This window comes from Peromyscus eremicus, chromosome 11 (assembly GCF_949786415.1).
Source record: "Peromyscus eremicus chromosome 11, PerEre_H2_v1, whole genome shotgun sequence".
Taxonomy (NCBI): domain Eukaryota; kingdom Metazoa; phylum Chordata; class Mammalia; order Rodentia; family Cricetidae; genus Peromyscus; species Peromyscus eremicus.
Window position 1 is genome coordinate 30,650,698 of NC_081427.1, and position 19,833 is coordinate 30,670,530.

The 19,833-nt window shown below is 38.3% G+C and overlaps 1 protein-coding gene across 1 annotated transcript in view; it reads right to left on the bottom strand.

Moving 5' to 3' along the window:
• Positions 1–326: 326 nt before the first annotated feature.
• The window catches only part of Fyb1 (FYN binding protein 1), an 81,755-nt gene continuing 62,248 nt past the window's right edge, over positions 327–19,833 (bottom strand). The window contains exons 11-18 of the mRNA XM_059276246.1: positions 18,839–18,976; positions 17,016–17,038; positions 14,870–14,936; positions 11,805–11,904; positions 10,949–11,111; positions 5,382–5,415; positions 3,342–3,373; positions 327–2,642 (exon numbers count right to left, since the gene is read on the bottom strand). Coding sequence (XP_059132229.1) covers positions 2,620–2,642; positions 3,342–3,373; positions 5,382–5,415; positions 10,949–11,111; positions 11,805–11,904; positions 14,870–14,936; positions 17,016–17,038; positions 18,839–18,976 — 580 coding nt within the window. The 3' untranslated portion in view covers positions 327–2,619. The remainder of the gene's footprint in view (positions 2,643–3,341; positions 3,374–5,381; positions 5,416–10,948; positions 11,112–11,804; positions 11,905–14,869; positions 14,937–17,015; positions 17,039–18,838; positions 18,977–19,833) is intronic.

The following is a 19,833-nucleotide window of genomic DNA, read 5'->3' on the forward strand; positions in this document are numbered from 1 at the left end:
AATTCAGGTTGTGATGTCTTATCCTCTAAGCATTTTGAACATGGGTTATGTTTAGGTTGCAGGGAGTTGGAGAGAACTGTACTTAGTTATCTATTTCTGAGACAAAATAGGAAGCAATGTATCAAGAGGCAGCGAGGAAGAGTTGGGCTATGAATAGGAGCTGAATGAGACGGGGAGGGTGGTGCAGATAGGGCTCTTCTGTACATAGAAGACTCTTTTGTAGACAGAATCACGTTAACAGAAAGGAAAGCTGATGGTCTTGATGTGTATATGAAGTAGGGGGCAGGGTTACTTGCTGAAAAGATATTTTATTGGCAGCTCTTCTCACATGACAAAGTTCCACACACAATCTACAACAAAATCACATTTAGTATATTAAAATTAACACTTCAAATATATATTAAATAATTATTACATAAATTTCTCATAGGTGTCTGTCCATTTCTTTGAATATAAATCAAAGCTGAAATATTCTCTTGATCTAATTTGGGATTTTCTTCTAAAAAAAATCTAACATTTGCATTGAATTTATGCTATTCTTAATCACGAAAAATTACTGAAAATACAGTCAGCATGTAATCTATATTTGATTCCAAAGTTAACATACAACCACCTTTGAGCCATGTAATTTGTATCTAGTGACAAAAGAGGTTCACCACAAGGACACATGCTGACTAACCCACCAAAGTACTTCCTAACCAAAGGCCATCTGAGATGAGTAATTTCCAACCCAGGAGACTCAGAGCCCTCTATCCTATAAATTGAGCTGTAGAAGCTGCTGACACTTTTGAAACTTCAAAACACTTAATAGAAACCCCGGTTCTAACCATTTGAAGGCTTTGACCTACTTTACCCATTTTTTGATCTGTGTGTACACGTTTCCATGTGTGTGAGGGCATATATATGTGGAGTCCAGAGGACAACCTTGGCTGTTGGTCCTCAGGTGATGTCCATCTCCTGGGACAAGAGTCTCTCACTGGTATGGAACTCACCAAATAGGATAGACAGGCTTACTAGTGAGCCCCAGAGGTTCTCCTGTCTCTGCCTCCCTGGCACTGGAATTACAAGTGTGGTCACTACACATGGTTGTCATCTGGGGTTTGTTGATCGAATTCAATCTTTACGCTTGCCATGCAAGCACTTTACCAACCGAGTTATCTCTCTATCCTATACAATTTTTGACTTTTAAAAAATTCAATGGAGGGGTCACTCTTCAGAAACTCCAATGTATCTTTACAATTTACATATATAGTGTATTAATCATTATTTAATCGATGATTTAAAATAGAAAAGGAAAAAGCCTTCTGAAGTGTGCATCTGAGATGAGGGAACCATAAAAGCTTGAAATAATTGGTAGTGGAAAATGTTGGGATAAACTTAGTTGAATCTTATCCTGTAAGAACACTGGGAGAGTAATGAATATTGCCAGGGTTGCATCATGGTCAATAATAGAACCAGCATTAGGATTTACTAATTTCAAAAAACATTCTCCAATCTGTTATCTTCTTGGATGTTGAGGCGTTGTGTTTTGGTTCATGGTGCTTAGTGTTCTTAGCATTCAAAAGCCAGCGCCTTACAGTCTAGAGAAGGTGGTAAGGAGTACGTATCAATGGGGAGCACCCCAGGCCAACCACTTGGATTTATTGCTTTGTGTTCCTTCAGCTGAACAACTTCCTAGTAAAGTGGTTATAAACATCACTGGGTTCTGCAGAAGCAATTGACAGCGAAACACAAAAACCCTTTCAAACAGACTTCACAGTAAGGAGTTACTGTAAAAGTCGAGCGAGTTTTAAGGTTCTTTCTCACAGTGTTCACAAGTGTCATGTAGTTCCCCTCCATTTCTCCAGGTAACAATGGTGTCTAAACCGAGGACAGATTGCAACCATGTGTGTATGGATTCACAAAATAAGACTTACTTTAGACCCTCGTAGAGGCTAGTCTTAGACATGCATACAGATCCTAAAGCATGCTTATTGAATAGTTAACATATGATTTCACAGTGAGCGAAGAGGGAACAATTCGATACAAATGATCTGCTGCTACACTGTCTTTCAGAAACTAGAGGCGCAAGCTCCGCCTTTTCCGGGTAGGTAATTTGAACAGGTGTTGTAAGGGGCAGCACGAGTTCTCTTCTTGTGGAATTAAAAATAAAATTCCTTCTTTATATTCTTTTTTCTTCTTCCTCTGGGATATCTTTCTATTTTCTTTATTTCTTTAAAAAGGGGTATGGTAGGAGGAGAGTCCCTATTGATGGTCTAAAAAAAGTGCCTTCATAAGCATAACTGAGGTAACATGGGATCCTTAAGCCAGATGTGCTGGCTCACGTCTGTTATCACAGCACTTGGGAGGCTGAGGCAGGAAGATGGCTTGAACTGCAAAGTAAGAACTCAAAAGAAAGAAGAAGAAAAGAAAGTAAAAAAGGAGATAAGTTCTTATATCTCACTACCAATCTTTTGACATATTAAACAGAGTTCATTTTCCGAGTTTAAGATATCAAAATTTTATGGAGATTGAAATTTCATTTTGTACATTCATTTTTTTTCTACGACACCCAAGAACAGTCCGATTAAAATTCACGTTGGCCACTAACAGACACAGCAGAGAGAACAGAGCGGAGTGCTAGTCATTGTCATAGATGCAACCTGAAGGAAAAGAAAATACAGCTTTAATTAATTCACTCATTAATTTTTATATGTTCGTGTGTGTGTGTGTGTGTGTGTGTGTGTGTACACGTACATGTGTGTGTAGATACATATGCACATGTGTGTGGAGGCTGGAGGACAACCTCTAGTAACATCCTCAGGAACCATGTACTTTCTCTGAGACAGACTCTCATTGGTTCCATTCTCACCAAGGATCTTCCTGTCTCGACCCCCCCCCCCCCCCCCCGCAGGCCTGGGATTACAAATACTTGCAACTGTGTCTTTCATTTTCCTGTGTTCTAGCTGTCAGACTCCAGTCCTCATGACTGCAGTACAAGCTTCACCTATAGATCTACTCTTCTAACTCCCTATTGAGGCTTTGGAAACAACTTTCATTGTGTAGCCAAGGCTAGTCTTGAACTTCTGATCTTCCTGCCTCTACCCTACCCAAGTGCTAAAATTACAGCTCTTGGCTTACACCATGGTTGTCGTATATTTCTCAATCTGGAGAATAAATATGCTTTTCTTTTCACTTAATTTCCTAGCCTTGTGTGAAGATGACTCCCCGCCATGACTTCAGATCATTACTTTTCCTCACATTTTTAAGAAACTCTAATTCTGATCATATCTGATGGCTCTAATTAAGCCAGCAAGCTGTTTTCTCTGTTACTGTGGTGGTGGGAGCTGCATGAGACTTACCATCAGCAATGTCATCATAGATTTCTCCATCACTGTAAACACAAAAAACAATTTTTATTTTATAGAGAATATCATCCCAACATTAATGCATGGAGGAAGCTAGCATTAATATGATTGCCATCTATCAGAAACATTTAGAGGTGAAAAGTGAGGCTATGTATGAGTATGTGCGAGTCGACAGAGATTTTACATTCACCTCTACATCTTCTTTCCCTGGCTTTATCAACTCCTAGTTTATTCTACAAACAGAATAATAGACACATGCCTTGAGGGCACAGATCATGCCCTACTTTGAACATTGCCATGGGCATAGGCCATCTGAACTCCCTAAGAACTGGGTATAGAGCTAAACAAACTGAACTGCCAAGGCACAACCCTCCTCCAGGGGCCTTAATCCAAAGGTGCAACGAATTTTAACAGTTATCAGTACTAGATTCCTACCTTAACTTGAGTTTCCAATGTTTAAAATTTTAAGTGAATGAAATATACTTGGCATGAAAGTTGGTTATACTGTTTTCATATGTTTCTAGTTACAATGCATACATATCAAGTTTAAAGTATTTAAATACTAATTATGGAATATACAGTCATTGAATTTTTTTATATTACTTATTGTTTTCAGGTTTTGCCTAGCCCTGAAGCTTTATGAAGTATCCTATTAACAAACACTGAGTTGCTCTCATGTGCTGGGAGACACACATATGAGTCAGATGTAAGCTTTGATGGTAAAAGTGCATAGTCTGATGAGTGATTTATGAATGATAGACTAACATATTATAAATATAAACATAATCTTGAAATGTAGGATTCAGCTCCAAGCGTCAGAGCTGTGAGGTAGCTGTGTCACGTAGGGCAGCCATGCTCTTGGTTCCTGCCCTGTCTCTGGGCTTTATCACAGCGGCAGCAGCAGGGCCCTGTTCCTGCCAACTGTGACAGATGCTGTGAGCTCCCTATGTCTTCTGTTTGGATCCTTTCTCTGAGGTGGAGGGAGCATTTGCCTAATGGAAATCTGATGTGAATGCAAAGAGGACAGGCTTTCCTGCTGTTTACTCCCTAAATGTTTATTGATGTATGCATTTTAATAGGTAGTGAACCAACAGTCGCTCAGTGTCCTTTCTCCATTTCCGTTAACCATCCTGCTGTCATTGACAGCACATTCTTTCCTTAAAATTGGCATCTTTCTTAGAACGGAGCCTGTCAGACGTCCCGTGCCCACCACTGTAACACATACGCCGAAGAAAACAGAGATGTTAGGGTCGTTTTCCTGTCTGCTGTCTATTGGTTTGCCGACAGAACTCTTTAACACGCATTGTCCTTGTCACACGGGTGTCCTGTTGCTCACGGTAAACGGTTTGTGAATCCTCCATTCCTTCATTATGTCAGTTTTACAAATATTTCCACTGCTCAGCCCGATAGTGGGGTTAATTTTCTGCTCTGCATTTCTTGGTGTAGAATCTTAGAGTGTTGTAGAGGAGTCCAAAGGCTTAAAAGTACCAGGCTGTGACAGACTGTGAAAAGGTCTTATTCATAAGAATACAAGAGTCATTGATGGCTATCTTTTGAGGGGCACACTTTCAATGAGGCAACATAATAGAGCACTATGCTTGGTGTGAGTATAGAAAAACCTTCAGTTAGGGGCTGAACTATGAGCGATTAACTGGTAGTATTAATATCTGCCACAGACACCGCTTGGCTCTAATTAGTCCAGTTCTAATGCTGTAATAATTAATAAACAAAATGGGAACCATTAGTGAAAAGGGTAGTGGCTTTGCCCTGTGTGTCTTCAGTGTTTGCTGAACAGAGGGCTCAGCGAGTTTATAAGACTATTCACTGTGAGTGAGCCAGGCTTCCTTTCTATTTCAGACTAGCACATTCAGCTTTGTTATTGGTACTACTATATTGATACAAATGTAATACATTGTTTCCAATTTACTACGGTAGTTCAATCCATTGCATTCTGGAAATTGCATTAGTACTTTTTCCTTAAGGAAATCATAAGATTCTTTTAATAAATACAGTAATAGAAGAAAATGGCCTTACTTGTCCGCCAGGTAACTCCGAAGGACATAACCATCTATAAAGAAAAAAAGGAAATGCATTTTAGTTACAGATACAGCTTTGAAAAATATTTAATGTTTAGTCTCATAAGTTGACCCACAAGTGAATAATTATTATAAGGTAATCTACTGAGGGGCTGGAGAGATGGCTTAGTGGTTAAGGACCCCTTCTTATCCACAATACTCAGTTGATGCCCAGATTCACATCCAATAGCTCATCACTGCCTGTAAATCTAGTTCCAGGGACTTCATGCCCTATTCTGGCCTCTGCAGGCGCCCACACATGACACATCCACACAGACACAGTAATAATGACTTAAAAACTCTTTAAAAAGATAATATATTGAATAACTATATCTATATAGAACATGCTTATGGAGTAATTTGATCATATTTATACCCCCATTACCCACTTATTTCTCCCTCCCTTTGCAGCTCTCATCAATCCCTTTCCTGTTACATTTTTTTTTCTTTTTATGAATTTTTTTTAAAGACAGTAAAAAAGGTAACTTCACTATGGTATTTTCATACAGAAGTCCTTACACTTTTGTCTAATTTATTCCCGTCTCTGGCTGCCTTCTCTGTGTCCCCTGTCCTTCTCCTGAAGGTTCCCTCCCTCCTTCCTAATAGTCTCCCTTCTCTTTTCGTGTTGCATGGATTCCATCGTCCCTTTCCTACCTACCTCTAAGGTCCCCTCCCCATCTCATGCTGGTCTTCCCAGGCCCCCTTCCTGTAGACACATTTAGATACAGGCTCCACATAGGAGAGAAAACATGGCATTTGTCTTTCTGAGTTGGAGTTATGCTGTTTAATATGGTCATTTTGAAGTCAGAAGAAGACTGGCAGAAATCTGTTCTCTCCTCTTGCCACGTGAGTTGCAGGGATTGAACTCAGGTTGCCAGGCCTTAGCAGTACACATGCAAAATTACAAACTGTTGATAAAAACTAGACTTTTTCTAATGGTAAATGTTTCCATTAAAAAAAAAACCCTGGAAGATTATGATAAATAGTTTGTGAAAGGAAAATTAAAGATTATTTAACCACCTTTTTGAAAATTAAGATTATTATTTGCTGATGCTTTGAGGTAATTTACTTTTCAATGAAATTACTTTTAATTTAAAACTCAATTATGATAAAAATTCACAGGCCTGGTCAAACCGCTACTAACAGTCCTTTACATGGTCAAAGTTAATAATTCATAATAGACAGCTTAATTATCGCCACTTGACGAGTTAATTATAAAAGCTATGTACTCTTTCCCTCTCAAACCCTTGGTATATTCTCTCCTACGTCTTCCTTGCTCAAGAGTCCTAAGTAACATCTTTCTCTTCTGTTGATGACCCCTTTGCAGATGCTATTGTTCAGTTCTGTTCTTTTCTCTCCCTCTCTCTGTCTCTCTTTCTCTGTGCGTATGTGAAGGGAGGGAGGGAGATATCAATGACCGAATAATCTAAGAAAATGTCAGTGGTCACATGTGGGATGAGGCTGTCCCATTCTATTTTAGTTCCATGATCATGTGATAACGTAGGGCTTACTAACTATAAAGTCACTTATATAGTGTTTTTACAGGATTACTGACTTTTAATGTAGCATAGGCTTTGCTCTGCAGCGCTTTCAAGTGCTAAAACATTATTCTATTCAAGGACGGTTCGTGATAGTGTCAAAACAAGTGACTTACCATGGATTGTTATGTAATCTTGGCAGTATAGTTCCTAGAAATTATTTTTTTATGCAGGAAGAAAATGTTCTCGTTGTTCACATGGTTCGTGTTCACTTACCAATATGAGATATTAATAGAAAATATGAAAAAACCCACAAAACAAAACAAAATCATGGCTATGGTGCAGAACGGCTGCTATGTTTAGCCTTACAATGGTCTAAGAGCTGATATGCCCAGGATTCTCACATGTCACATAAAGCTGTTATTTGGAAGCCTTCCTGCTCACAGAGCAGAACACAGCGGCTGGAACAAATGTCTTGAAATATGTGGTGAGGTAGAATAGTTAGGAATGTAACACCCATCCCCCATTTGTGCCAGTCAGTTTCCTCCTAAAATGTTTGCTTGCTGTGGTGTAGATGTGTGTCAGGACTAACAACCTGTGAGACGACATTAGAAATACAGAATTTCTGAGGAAATAGACAGTAGCCTTGGAAAAATAGAAATTAACTAGATTTTGTAGTTTCAATTTTTTCCTTAATTGAAGTGACAGTCTATTATTTATTACTTCATTTGTTGTATTTGCAGAAAATAAAGTTACTGCAGCTAAAGACATATAATCATCTTGTGTGGACTTGCTCAGGCAAGTGATTCAATGTCAAACTTGAAGGGAAACGTAATGAATGGTGTACAATACTGAATGTAATTTATTATTTTGGCTTTCACAAGAACTAATCTATCTCCTTTCTTCTCTGTCTCTTTGTATTGTTCCTGAGACTTTCTACTAGAATGACTTTAAACATTTCATTTGTATATTTGCTTATTTATTCACTCATTCACTCATTCATTCATTCATTTAATTTTTACTACTTTTGAGGTGAGTTTTCACTACATTGCCCAGGCTGTCCTTGAACTTCTGATTTCAAATGCTGTTCCTCAGTCAGCCTCCCAAGTACTGGGATTTTAGATGTGTGCTACCACAGCTGGTCCCAATTGACTTTTTAAGTTTCTGAATAAAATTTTTTTCCAGTGAGCATATATTGTTTAAAAAAAAAAAAAACCTTAAAGAAATGATCAACTAGTATTGTGACAATGTCCAGCCATTTGAAATCTCTTTTTCTGATGCCTAAAAGAAACAGAACATTATAACCCAAATAACTCCTTTTTCATGCCTTTTTTTTTTTTTTTTTTTTTTTGTAGAAAGTTTTTCTCCAGTAACAGGAGGTGGGAAAACTCTCAGCTCATGAACATCAGATTGTGGAATGTGTGCAAATATTAGCTAGCAATTTTAAACATTTGAGAATGTGCCAGAACTATATATTTAAGATGCCAACTGCCTACACAGTTCACACTTGCAGAGTGTCAGTGGGTGAGACCCTATTGAATGTAATAATGTCTCCATCAGAGGCTTTTGCTCCACACAGTGACAAAGGGATTGTCTTTTATCCTTTAACCTCTCGATTGCTCGGTGTAACCTCAGGTCACGTTCTTTTCGGTGACAGGTTGAAGAAGAACAGAGAGTGAGGAAAACAGTCACGCAGGTGTTGAACTGCAAAACGCCATGGCTGGTCATGAGAAGATGTAAAAATAAAGAAGGGACAGATTTAGAGTCCTTAAAGATTCAGAAGCTAACAATGCTCATCAGGCCAAGCCAGAGTGCTGTCTGCTAACCAGTGAAACTATTCAGCAGATGTTTTTGTGAGTGTTTATGTCAGACTTTTATCTGGTTATTGGGCTAGAAATCTAGAGCACTCCTTTGAAGCTAACCAAGTCTGCACTCAAGGCGTGAGACACTATACCAGTGCTGACATCCAACCTCAAGAACACTTCGTTGAAGTTCTGCGTAAGTTCAAATACTAAGCAGAGCGCAAATTACTGAAGCAAATCACACAGAAGTCAAAGCTGTGGAGTTGGGGAGGAATTCATCAGACTGGGGTAGCTGGGAGCAGGGAGTGAGGATGCTTTCAATTGAAGATGATCACTGAGTTGTTTTTGATGGACAATTGTGCATTCCACGTCAAATAGAATAGCACAGTGGGAAGAACCGGCATGATTTATTCAGGGAATGAAAAGCATGCACTTCACTTTGGGATGTCCAGTCTAGTTGGCAAACTGCAGTTGTTGTCCATGAGGCTGAACCACGAAGGGCATTTAGTATATGCTATGCTAAAGACAGTGTGTGCTCTTGAAAATATTTGTTTAACATAGGCGTGGACGGGCTGAGAATATGGGAAAGATGGATGTCATTTGCAAGGCCATTTGCGGGAGGGATACATTTTACGACAGTCATTCCAAGTCCTAGTGAGTGTATGGAGAATAGATCAGGAATTAGAAAAGTAAGAACAATCAAGGATCCCGACCAAGAAAGGGATTTCATAAAAATTATGAAAAGCAGGAGGCTTGAAAAGGCAAAAAGTGAAATTAAATAAGCATACCAATTCAATCATTCTGAGATAATACTTAATCTGAAAGTCACTCTCGAATCCTTAGTGCCCCTCCCTCTCCAACTACTTGAATACCCATTGGTTCAAGTTTCTGTCAATATTTAACCATTTTGTTCTATTTACGGAGGGCTTTTCTTCAGCTTCTAGAACTCTCTGAATGAATACCTTCACACCTTCCTAGGATCAGCTTTTAACCTTTTGTTTAATCTGCTGAGTACAGACCAATTTGCTTCCTATTTGTTGGGATGGTAACTGGTAGATGTCACAGCAGCATTAGAGCTCTATTATTTAGGTGCTGACCATTGGACAACAAAGCTTTCCTGCCTGCCTTCTCTAACTTGTGGAGGCCGGAAGAAGATATTGGATCCCCTGGAGCTAGGGGTTACAGTTGGTTGTGAGTTGCCTGATGTGGGTGCTGGGAGCTAATCTTTGGTCCTCTAGAAGAGCAGTAAGAACTCTTAACTGCTGAGCCATCTCTCTAGTCCCACACTGTAGTCACCTTTGAGTGAGGAAGTCAAACTAAAGCAAAGTATCACCTAAAGAAAGCCTTTACAATGAACAAAACACCCTAACAGGGAGTAAGAGATATTTACCCAGTCATTCTGTTTGAGATAAAACTTTCAGAGTACCTAGAACTGAAGCAGTTATCAGTGAGCTTAGACATCACAAATGCCCAAGTGAGAAAGAAAATCTACGTGAAATTCTCGATTGTAATGTACCCAAAGTTTAAGCAATGTTTCCACTGCCATTTCAAGCCTGTATTCTGCCACTGAGTAGCACTTACAACCTCCACTCTCATTTTTTTTTTTTTTTTTGTTTTTTTTTGTTTTTCGAGACAGGGTTTCTCTGTGTAGCTTTGCGCCTTTCCTGGAACTCACTTGGTAGCCCAGGCCGGCCTCGAACTCACAGAGATCCACCTGGCTCTGCCTCCCGAGTGCTGGGATTAAAGGCGTGCGCCACCATCGCCCGGCCTCCACTCTCATTTTTAAAAGATGATGAAGGAACACTGAGCAAGAGAAATAATCTTCCCCAGCAAAGAACGCACCAACTGGTTATCCAATAACAAATGGCCAGCCCTGAAAACATATATATGCATAACATTATACAGACTGAGAAGGTTATATTCACACACACACACACACACACACACACACACACACACACACAGTTAAAGAAAAAGAGGCCATGAATTTGAATGAGAGCAACGGGCTTACTAAGGAGAGGCTGGAGATGGGAAAGATAGGGAGGGAAATGATGTAATCATATTATAATCTCAAAAGCCTCAAAAGACATTAAAATAGAATTTATTGATGTCAGCATACCAGAATCTCCAGTTTCTTAACATGTCCTACAACCCAAGAGCCACTGAACAAACTGAGTTAGTAGAGGTGGGTGATCTCGGTAGCCCATGGCTGTTGGATGCACAGTGTGGCTTTAGCAGGGACTTACATTTGCCTTCTTCGTTCCTACAGAGAACTTTGGTGTCGTCTGTGCTTTGAATAACTTCAAGCGACTCTCCAGGTTTTATCTGCAGATCTCTAGCTCCCCACTTTTTAGAAGTTATGGAGGAAGCAACTTTTGTTGAATAGAGAACTCGAATTTCACCATCATACTGAAAAAAATAAACATTGAAATTACCGGTATGTATTATTACAGTAATTCATTTATTGACAAATTTATTAAGAAGGTTTTAGTTCTGGACATGCCTATGGGGGGTTATCTTGATTATGTAAATTAATATAGGAAGAACTATGTTACTTCTGAGTGGGACTATTCCCTGGACAGTATCAAATGGAGAGATCAAGGTAGGCACTAGTATGCACGCATTTGTGTCTCTCTGTCTTGTGGCTGCAGATGCAATGAGACCAGCTTCATTAAGCTCCTGCCTCTGTGACTTCTCCACGGCAGACTGTAACCTAGAACTATGAGCCAAAAGAAACCCCTTGTCCTTCAAGATGCTTTTATCTGGGGATTTTATCATAGCCATGAGACAATAACTAAGACAATCATAACCTCACCAACTTCACATAACAAATATTTAAAGATAATCACTTTATCAAAGTTCAAAGGGCATCTAAACTTAAATGGTTATCATAGCATGGAGGATATTGGCATATATGATTGCTTGCTTAATTTATTGTAGGAATAAATTTAAATTTACAACGTATTTGTAACAAAGAAAAGTTATGACAGATAATGCCAATATTGTTAACCGTACTTGAAAAGTATGTATTTTGTCATTTTGAAATTTTTGGAATTTTTTCATCAGTACTTTGAGCTCTGAATGGTATAAAATATTACATACCTTAAATTTTTTCCTAAGATCTTTTTCTTCTTTTTCCTGTTTTTTCAGCTTCTTGGGGTCTTTTTCTTCTGTTTTTGCCTTTCCAACATTAATTCCTTGACTAGGGTAACAGAATACATATAAACCAACACTTTGAGAAACAGAAAATAGATCATAACAGAGACTTAACTTAATTCTTTGTTTTTGTTTGTTTGCTTGCTTTTTTGTTTTTTTGAGACAGAGTTTCTCTGTGTAGCCTTGGCTGTCCTGGACCTTCCTCTGTATACTAGGCTGGCCTCAAACTCACAGAGATCTGCCTGCCTCTGCCTCCCAAGTGCTGGGATTAAAGGCGTGTGCCACCCTTCACCCTCAGCCTGAGACTTAATTCTTAACGTTAAAAATTTCAATCGTTTGTTATTTTGTGACAGGGTCTTACAATATACACTAGTACTCTGCCTCTACCTTCCAAGTGCTGGGATTAAAGACATATGTTACCATGCCTAGCATGTAATAATACATTTTTGTTCAATGTTGTTTTTAATTTAGTACTGATCATTATAATCAATTATGGGTTTCTGACATATAAAGGGGTTCATGATTAAATAATATACAAGATTTAAACTATAAGTGAAAGGTCATATTGAATCAATAATAAAACTGGGCAAGATGAAATATAGTTGCACACCATGGTTTCATGTGATTTAAACTATACTTGAACTCTGTACATTTTCTAGTTCTTTCTAGAAAATTGAATGGCAGAGATAATGCTTTTAAAAAGGCTCAAAAATGCTTTTTTAAAGACCTGAGTTTTATGGATTGTGAAAGTTATCTATCTTAATATTTTCACATCTAATTAAAATAGAGCTATGATGGAAAAGATGGAGTTCATTGGTGGAGCACTCACATACCACACCTTAGACTTGATTTCCAGCATAGAAATACTACATAAATGAATAGAGACAGCACAGGAGATAGGAATATTGGTTAATGAAAAGCTTTTACATAAAATTACTATTTTCAGTATCATGTGGGGGCATCTTAAAGATAATAGCTAATAGTCAATAGTCAGTCTTTATCTTGGCCATATCACTAAATTGCTCATTGGAAAATGAAAGTTCAGTACAGATTGGGAAGAAGTGTGAATCCTGTAGAAGGGAGGTTTTTGGTTTTTTTTTTTTGGGGTATTAGAATATTTGAGAATAGTGAAAATTTGACACTAATAATTTCATTTTGATTATCTAGAAAAAATGTGACTTCTTTAAAATGTTTGGTTCTATTTTTTTTTTTTTTTTTTTTAGCATTTAGCATTTATCTTGTTCACTGTGAAAAAAAACGAGGACCATTACCCACCTAAGATCTTGCATCTATCCCTAGGACCTCCTACCTTTCATGCTCTGGGCATTGATGGAATGGCTGGCCCTGATTAGCTCTCTGGCATGATCAGAGCATGAATGAATGCTAAAAATGCCCCCCCCCCACAAGCTATTTTTGAAAATAACTTATTCCAAAATAGAACACTGTGTTTAAAAATATAGAATTGTTTTAATTTCTGAAAATAAGCAATGGGTAAGGAAAAGAAAATGATCTTCTCTGATCAAATTCAATCAGCTGGAGTTTGTTTCGCTCTAAGAAAAAGGCCAGGATGTGATTCTGGGTTCCCAGAGAGCTAGCTAATGGAATGTGGGGGATCTTTCTAGAATAACATCAAACAGGAAAAAAAAATGTATTAAAATCCATCAGAGATGGGCACAATGTCCTGGTGAGGAATATTAGAATGAATAATTTGCTAAGGGTAGCTTTTCCTTCCACAGGCCGCTGAAAGGGAGGCAAGCCTTGTTCATCTTTTCTCGATTGTGTGGCCTGTAGAACGTGATCCTCACATGTGAACATCGGCATGTTTTGCCTTCAGCTTCTTTGATCTTGATACTGTTCATAGTTCAGTAAAATTGGCTTAGTATGGTAAGACTAAATACTTGAAGGTCTCTCATGCATTGGTAAGTACAACTCAGCAGGCATGACTGGAGGCATTAACGCCAGTTTTGTCCTCTAACTAATCAAGTATACCATTTCTTGTTTTTCACTCATCTCTCTCTTGAGTGTACTGCTGGAGTTTTCTAGCTTTTGTACGCAGGTCATCTCGCATAGATATTAAAAAATGAGCAAGTATTTTAGTACGTTATAGTCTACCTCAGAAGAATTCTCAAAGGGCGTTCCTTTTATGCTCACTAATCTTAACTACTTTTCATATACTTCTCACCTTAAAATTAAATGCAAACCTCAGATAAACTGAAGTTATTGTTTACTGTTAACTTAAAAAGGAAATTGTGTAAAACTTTTGAGAAGATTCTAATGAGTTTTTTGGGTTTTTTTGTTTGTTTGTTTGTTTTTTGAGATAGGGTTTCTTTGTGTAGCTTTGGCGCCTTTCCTGGATCTCGCTATGTAGACCAGGCTGGCCTCGAACTCACAGAGATCTGCCTTGCTCTCTCTGCCTTCCGAGTGCTGGGATCAAAGGCGTGTGCCACCACCGCCCAGCACTAATGAGTTTGTGAACAAAAAAAGGGCATACATGAAAGCTCTTTTAAGCAACAAATTCTGTTATTTTTTCACACAGGAAACCATTGTTGGAGGACAGGGAAGAAGAAAGATGAGGGCTAAGATAGAAAGGAAGTATGTTCAAGGGGGGAAAAAGTTGGAGAAAAGGGTAAAAATAAGAGAGAAGATGAATCATTGAAATTACTTGTGAACAGAATCTCAAGTATAAATTCCCAGTAGATGAGTGAATACAGACAGCAGTGAGTCACCAGCAACCAACAGAGATTAGTCAGGGAACAAGGGGCAGAACGAGTGTCTGGGGTCAGGAGAAAGGATGGGGAAGGGGAGAGGAGGGAGGGTAAGGATGACTTGCTAACAAACCAGGCTGTGAGGTGAGAGCCTTGATCACAAACAAGCACAGCTTTAACAAGGGGGAGCAGAGACCACACGACTGCGCACAGTACACATATACCACGCTGGAGTTTTACTCCAGCTCAATGTTGTTGAGCAATCTCCTTGTCAACACTTCATTGTAATGGAAGCATTTTAATGACCTCAACTCTGCAGGTGGAGCAGGGAAGTCTGAGGCATCCACATCATCATAAACTTCTTCTCCCACATCTAATAAAAGACAGAATATCAAATATTGAAATGTTGCTAATTTAAATTTTGATATGAACATTCAATGATGTTATTAAGAATTGAAGACTGCTTCATAGACAGTAAGAGATTTCTCAGGGACAGTACACATTTCTATTAAAGGCATTGTATGCTTCTAAAAGGAAGGAGTGGGGAGGGGGGTTCTTACTTTCCTGGGTGTGAGTATTCAACTTTAAACAATCGATAAGTGAACAAAGAAACAATGGAAACCAGTGAATATAATTACAACTTTCGGGTAGATAGTTGTAATTACCACCAAATTACAACTCAGTGGTAGAGTGCTTGCCTAGCAAGCGCAAGGCCCTGGGTCCTCAGCTCTGGAAAAAAATATTACAACTATCATTATTTGGAGGGAAAAAACCAACAAGACTTGAATAGTGCTGTGACTCTAAAATTTTGCAAGTGTAATCAATGGATGAACGGTGGGACTTGAAAACTGTGGACAAAGAAGTTAACTCTCTCGGCCACTGGCAGTGGGAAGCAGGCGGAAATTCTTACATGATGTGGAGTGCTAATCCACTAATCCTATTTGTATATCTCTGTGTCAGTCTCTTCTATCTATCGATCGATCTATCTGTCGATCTATCCATCTATCCATCCATTTGTCCATCAGGTAGATGATATCTATCTGTATCATCTATCATCCATGATCTTCTTTTAATAATTTGTTCTGTATTAATTTATACTCTACAGTGATAGCATGAGTGTACTTCATAGGAAATCTTATTTCTACAAATATTACATGTAAGTGATGAGAAACAATACAGATAGAAAACTAGCCATGACTGGTTTGGTGGACTGAATGAGAATGGCCCCAATTCCTGGATTATGTAGTGCTGGGGATCAAACTCAGTGCTATCAACTAAGCCACATCTTTAGCTTGACATTCATTCTCTCTCTCTCTCTCTCTCTCTCTCTCTCTCTCTCTCTCTCTCTGGTTTTTTTGAGACAGGGTTTACTGTGTAAATCTGGCTGTCCTGGAACTCACTCTGTAGACTAGGCTGGCCTCGAATTCAGAGATCGGCCTGCCTCTACCTCCCAAATGCTGGGATGAAAGGTGTGCGTCACTACCACCAGCTCTCTTAAAAGAATATTTACCAGTTTAAGTAGGTAAACTCTTTAAAAGCCCTTCAGTGTTTTTGGAGACAACATGTTATTTTATAGAGAGACACTTTTTAAAAAAAATCTTGAAAAGATCTATCCCAGCAGGGTTTTCAAAGAGATGATTGAAATTGTACAAAGCACTGACTGTTACTCCAATTTTTTCCCCAAAGAGTTAAAGAAAGGATATCTGGAAGTGTCTGGTTGTGTGTCTTTTGCATATTTTTATACATTTTTATGCATTTGCTGTGTATATTAAGCATGGACTGCATTGAGGTGGGGGCCAGCTGACATCGGTGTCCATCACTTTCCTGTTATCTCCATGCCACAATGACTTTCAGATTAGTTCTTGGAAGCTGTCTGTGCTGGTTTGAACGAGGTGTACCTTATGGTCTTAGGCATTTGAATAAACGGTCCCCAGTGGGTGGTGCTGTTTGGGCAGGCTTTGCAGGTATGGCCTTGGTGACCTTTGCCCCTGGAGGTGGCTTTGAGGTTTGAAAAGACACACACCATTACCAGGTCACTCTCTGTTGTTGCTTGAGGTTCAAGGTGTGAGCCCTCAGCTCTCATTCCTGCCACCCTGCCTTCACCAAGGTATGCCATAGTAATAGAAAAGTAACTGATACAGAAGTTGGTACCAAGGAGTGGGCTACTGCTATGACAGACCTGACCATGCTGCTTTGGGGAGGAATATTATGGTGTTTTATCATAACAATGAGAAGTATCTGATACATGAGCCTTTTTTATTTTTATGACTCTGTTATTCTATTGTTGGGTCGTTGGAATCACCCACAGTGAAATTGCTTGTGCAATCTAATATATTTATTATTTGCATTCAGGACTTAAAGCAGACACATTGAATGCTTGGTGACATTCAATGCTTCCCATTCCCTCATGTGTAAGAAATAATTGGTAAAATACACAGCTTTTATTACATACCCAATTGTTGAGGAGAAGGGAAGCTGAAAAAAAATGAGAATATAGTTAAAATCAGAGTAACATGAACCTTGAAATTAATTCCTTTACATGAGAGAGGTGTGAGAGGCAATATTCTGGAGGTGTGAAATGGGTTAATTTGTTGACCATCATGCCTTTCTTATCCTCCATTTCCCACTAGCTTCTAGCCATCAATTTGGAATTTATTGAGACTAGTTTTGAACTAGTTTTGTTGTTCAAAAACAGTCAAGAGTAAAGATAGTCAGTTTGTGTGGCCTGCAGTCGCTAGACCGATATTTCAGATTTGCTCTAAAGTTTAGGCATATTATCACACCAGAGTACGTTAAATGAACTCAGTATTCGGAGCTTAATGCTATCCATAGGTCTGGCCCAAACTGTTGATTTGAATTGAGGACTGAAATTACAGAGTCAAAAAATCAACAGCAGCCATTGGCATATGACCACATCTCTCTGGTATGTACATATCTACACCAAACTGGAAAATGATGAATAAGAAAGGAACGCACACTTAAACTAGACAGTGAGAGCTGTGGGCAGGATTGGGAAGGAACCGAGATTAGGTGGTATTTAGTTGTAGTAGAAAAGGATGTTTATTTTTATTTTTTTTGAAGTGTGACAGCTACACACACACACACACACACACACACACACACACACACACTCATACTTCTGAAAGATTCATGTATAGCGCAGGAATGATTGGTGAAAGTAGAAGATGAGGACATTTGCTCCAATAACCCCAAATCAGAATTTGGTAATGTGAAAACAAGGCAGAAAAATGTCTCTTCCTTTCCCCCCAAGTAAAGGCTATATTTGAGCAATGTTGCTCGAGAGAAGGGCTTCTGGTTATGTGTTCTCAAAATTGTACATGTACTGACTGCTATTCTGGTGTTCCACAAAAAAAAGATAAAATTAGGAGTTCTGGTGTGAAAACAACTTATAAAGATTTCAGTTAAATGTGATGAACACATTAAAAATGCAAAACAGAAAGGCTCTTCTGAACATAATTAAGATCTTTCAAATTTATATACATGGAATTTATATTAAGGGGCTGTTTTGAGGCTGGATGGGGAAAGAAAATTTATTCATTAGTTATTCAGATAAATTTGAAAAACTGAGAATGAGTCTGTATAGGTATATGATTAAGAACAGTTATAAGTCACTGCTCACTCCCCATGGGAGACCTTGCCCTGGAGGAGGTGGAAATGAGGGGTGGGTTGGGGGGGGAGGGCTGGGGGGTGCGAGGACAGGGGAATCTGTGGTTGGTATGTAAAATGAATAGAAAAATCTCTTAATTAAAAAAAAACAACAGTTATAAAACTTTCAGTATTATATTCAGAGAAAAATTCTAAATTATGTTCTATATTTTAACAAATTAACTTTTAATGGAGAACAATGAGTTTTAAAAGTAGTCAGTATAATGTAAAATGTAGGCTGCAGTCAGAATAGTTTTACATGGGATTGTACAAATGAGAGAAATCCTGCTAAGTAGTGTGCATGTTCATGAATGACTGTGCTTGAGAATGCATGAGTGTGTGTGTGTGTGTGTGTGTGTGTATCTTTTTGTAAGTTTGCAGGGAGAGTAAAGTGTATCTTAGAATTACATGATAATTTCAGAATAACTAGGGTCCTCTCATCTAATTAATACACACTATGGGATGAACGTAAGATGATTAATGGAAAATAACAGTAAAGTGGTGTAAGTTTATCAGGACTTGCTTATTCGTTATAGAATATTAGTAGCCTTCAATTAAACCAATATTAGTGTAGTTATTGTGTACTGAAGGTGGCCAGTTGACTCTTACGATGAACCTTCATTATTGTCTGACTCAGAGACTTTACGTTTCTCTCGAATGCTTTTCTTTCTGTCATCTTTTCCCTTTAACATCTTCAAAATCCCCCAGGGCCACGTGCTAGTCTTCTCTTCAACCTCCGGCGTGGATCTTTGGAGCATCAGGCATTGGTCAGAACGTAATAATCAGCGGACCATGAAGATATGGTGTGGACATTCAGAGCTTAAATAATTATACTATGCTGACCAGGAAGTAGGTCATCGTAGCCAATAATATGGTGCTGCTAAGTATAGATTCTGGTGAGTGAATATTTCTGTCATCAGGCTGGTCATTTTTTTTACTTATTCAGTAAGATTTACCCAGGTTTCTAAAACATAAAGCTAGGTCAAATCAGAATTAAGTTTAAAATGTCTACTTGGTATTATTTATGATAGAAGTAAAATAATAATTACTAGATCTTAAATATTCTATTTTAAAATGGAAAGAAAATTTATCAACTCAAAAGATTTTATAAATCATTATTACAAAAATAAAAGAATTTATTATTAAGCAATGGTTTAACTATTCAATACCGGTTCTGCTATAAAACTACCATAGATAACAAATGGTCTCAATTTACTTGAAACAGGATCTCACCTTGTAGCCTAGGTTAGCCTGGGGTTTTTAAGCAGCTAGCCTTGAACTCCTGGGTTCAAGTGATCCTTCTGTCTAAGCCTCTAGGGTGCTAGAATTACAGGTGTGAGCCCTGACATTCAGATATAATTATGTTATTATGCAAAAGACATCCCAGCCACGTTATTGATAAACTCCAGAGATGGTTGTAAAGGTAAATTATTGATTAATAGGTAAATGATTGGAAAATATTTGTAAAAACACCCACAACACTTATAATTTGTCCCGTTTTCATTTCATTTTTTCCCATAATTGAGATTTTTTTCCCATCTACCATTTCACTTACAGTGTGATACAATTACCCTTCTTGACTTTCCTTTCCTGTCAATTAAATC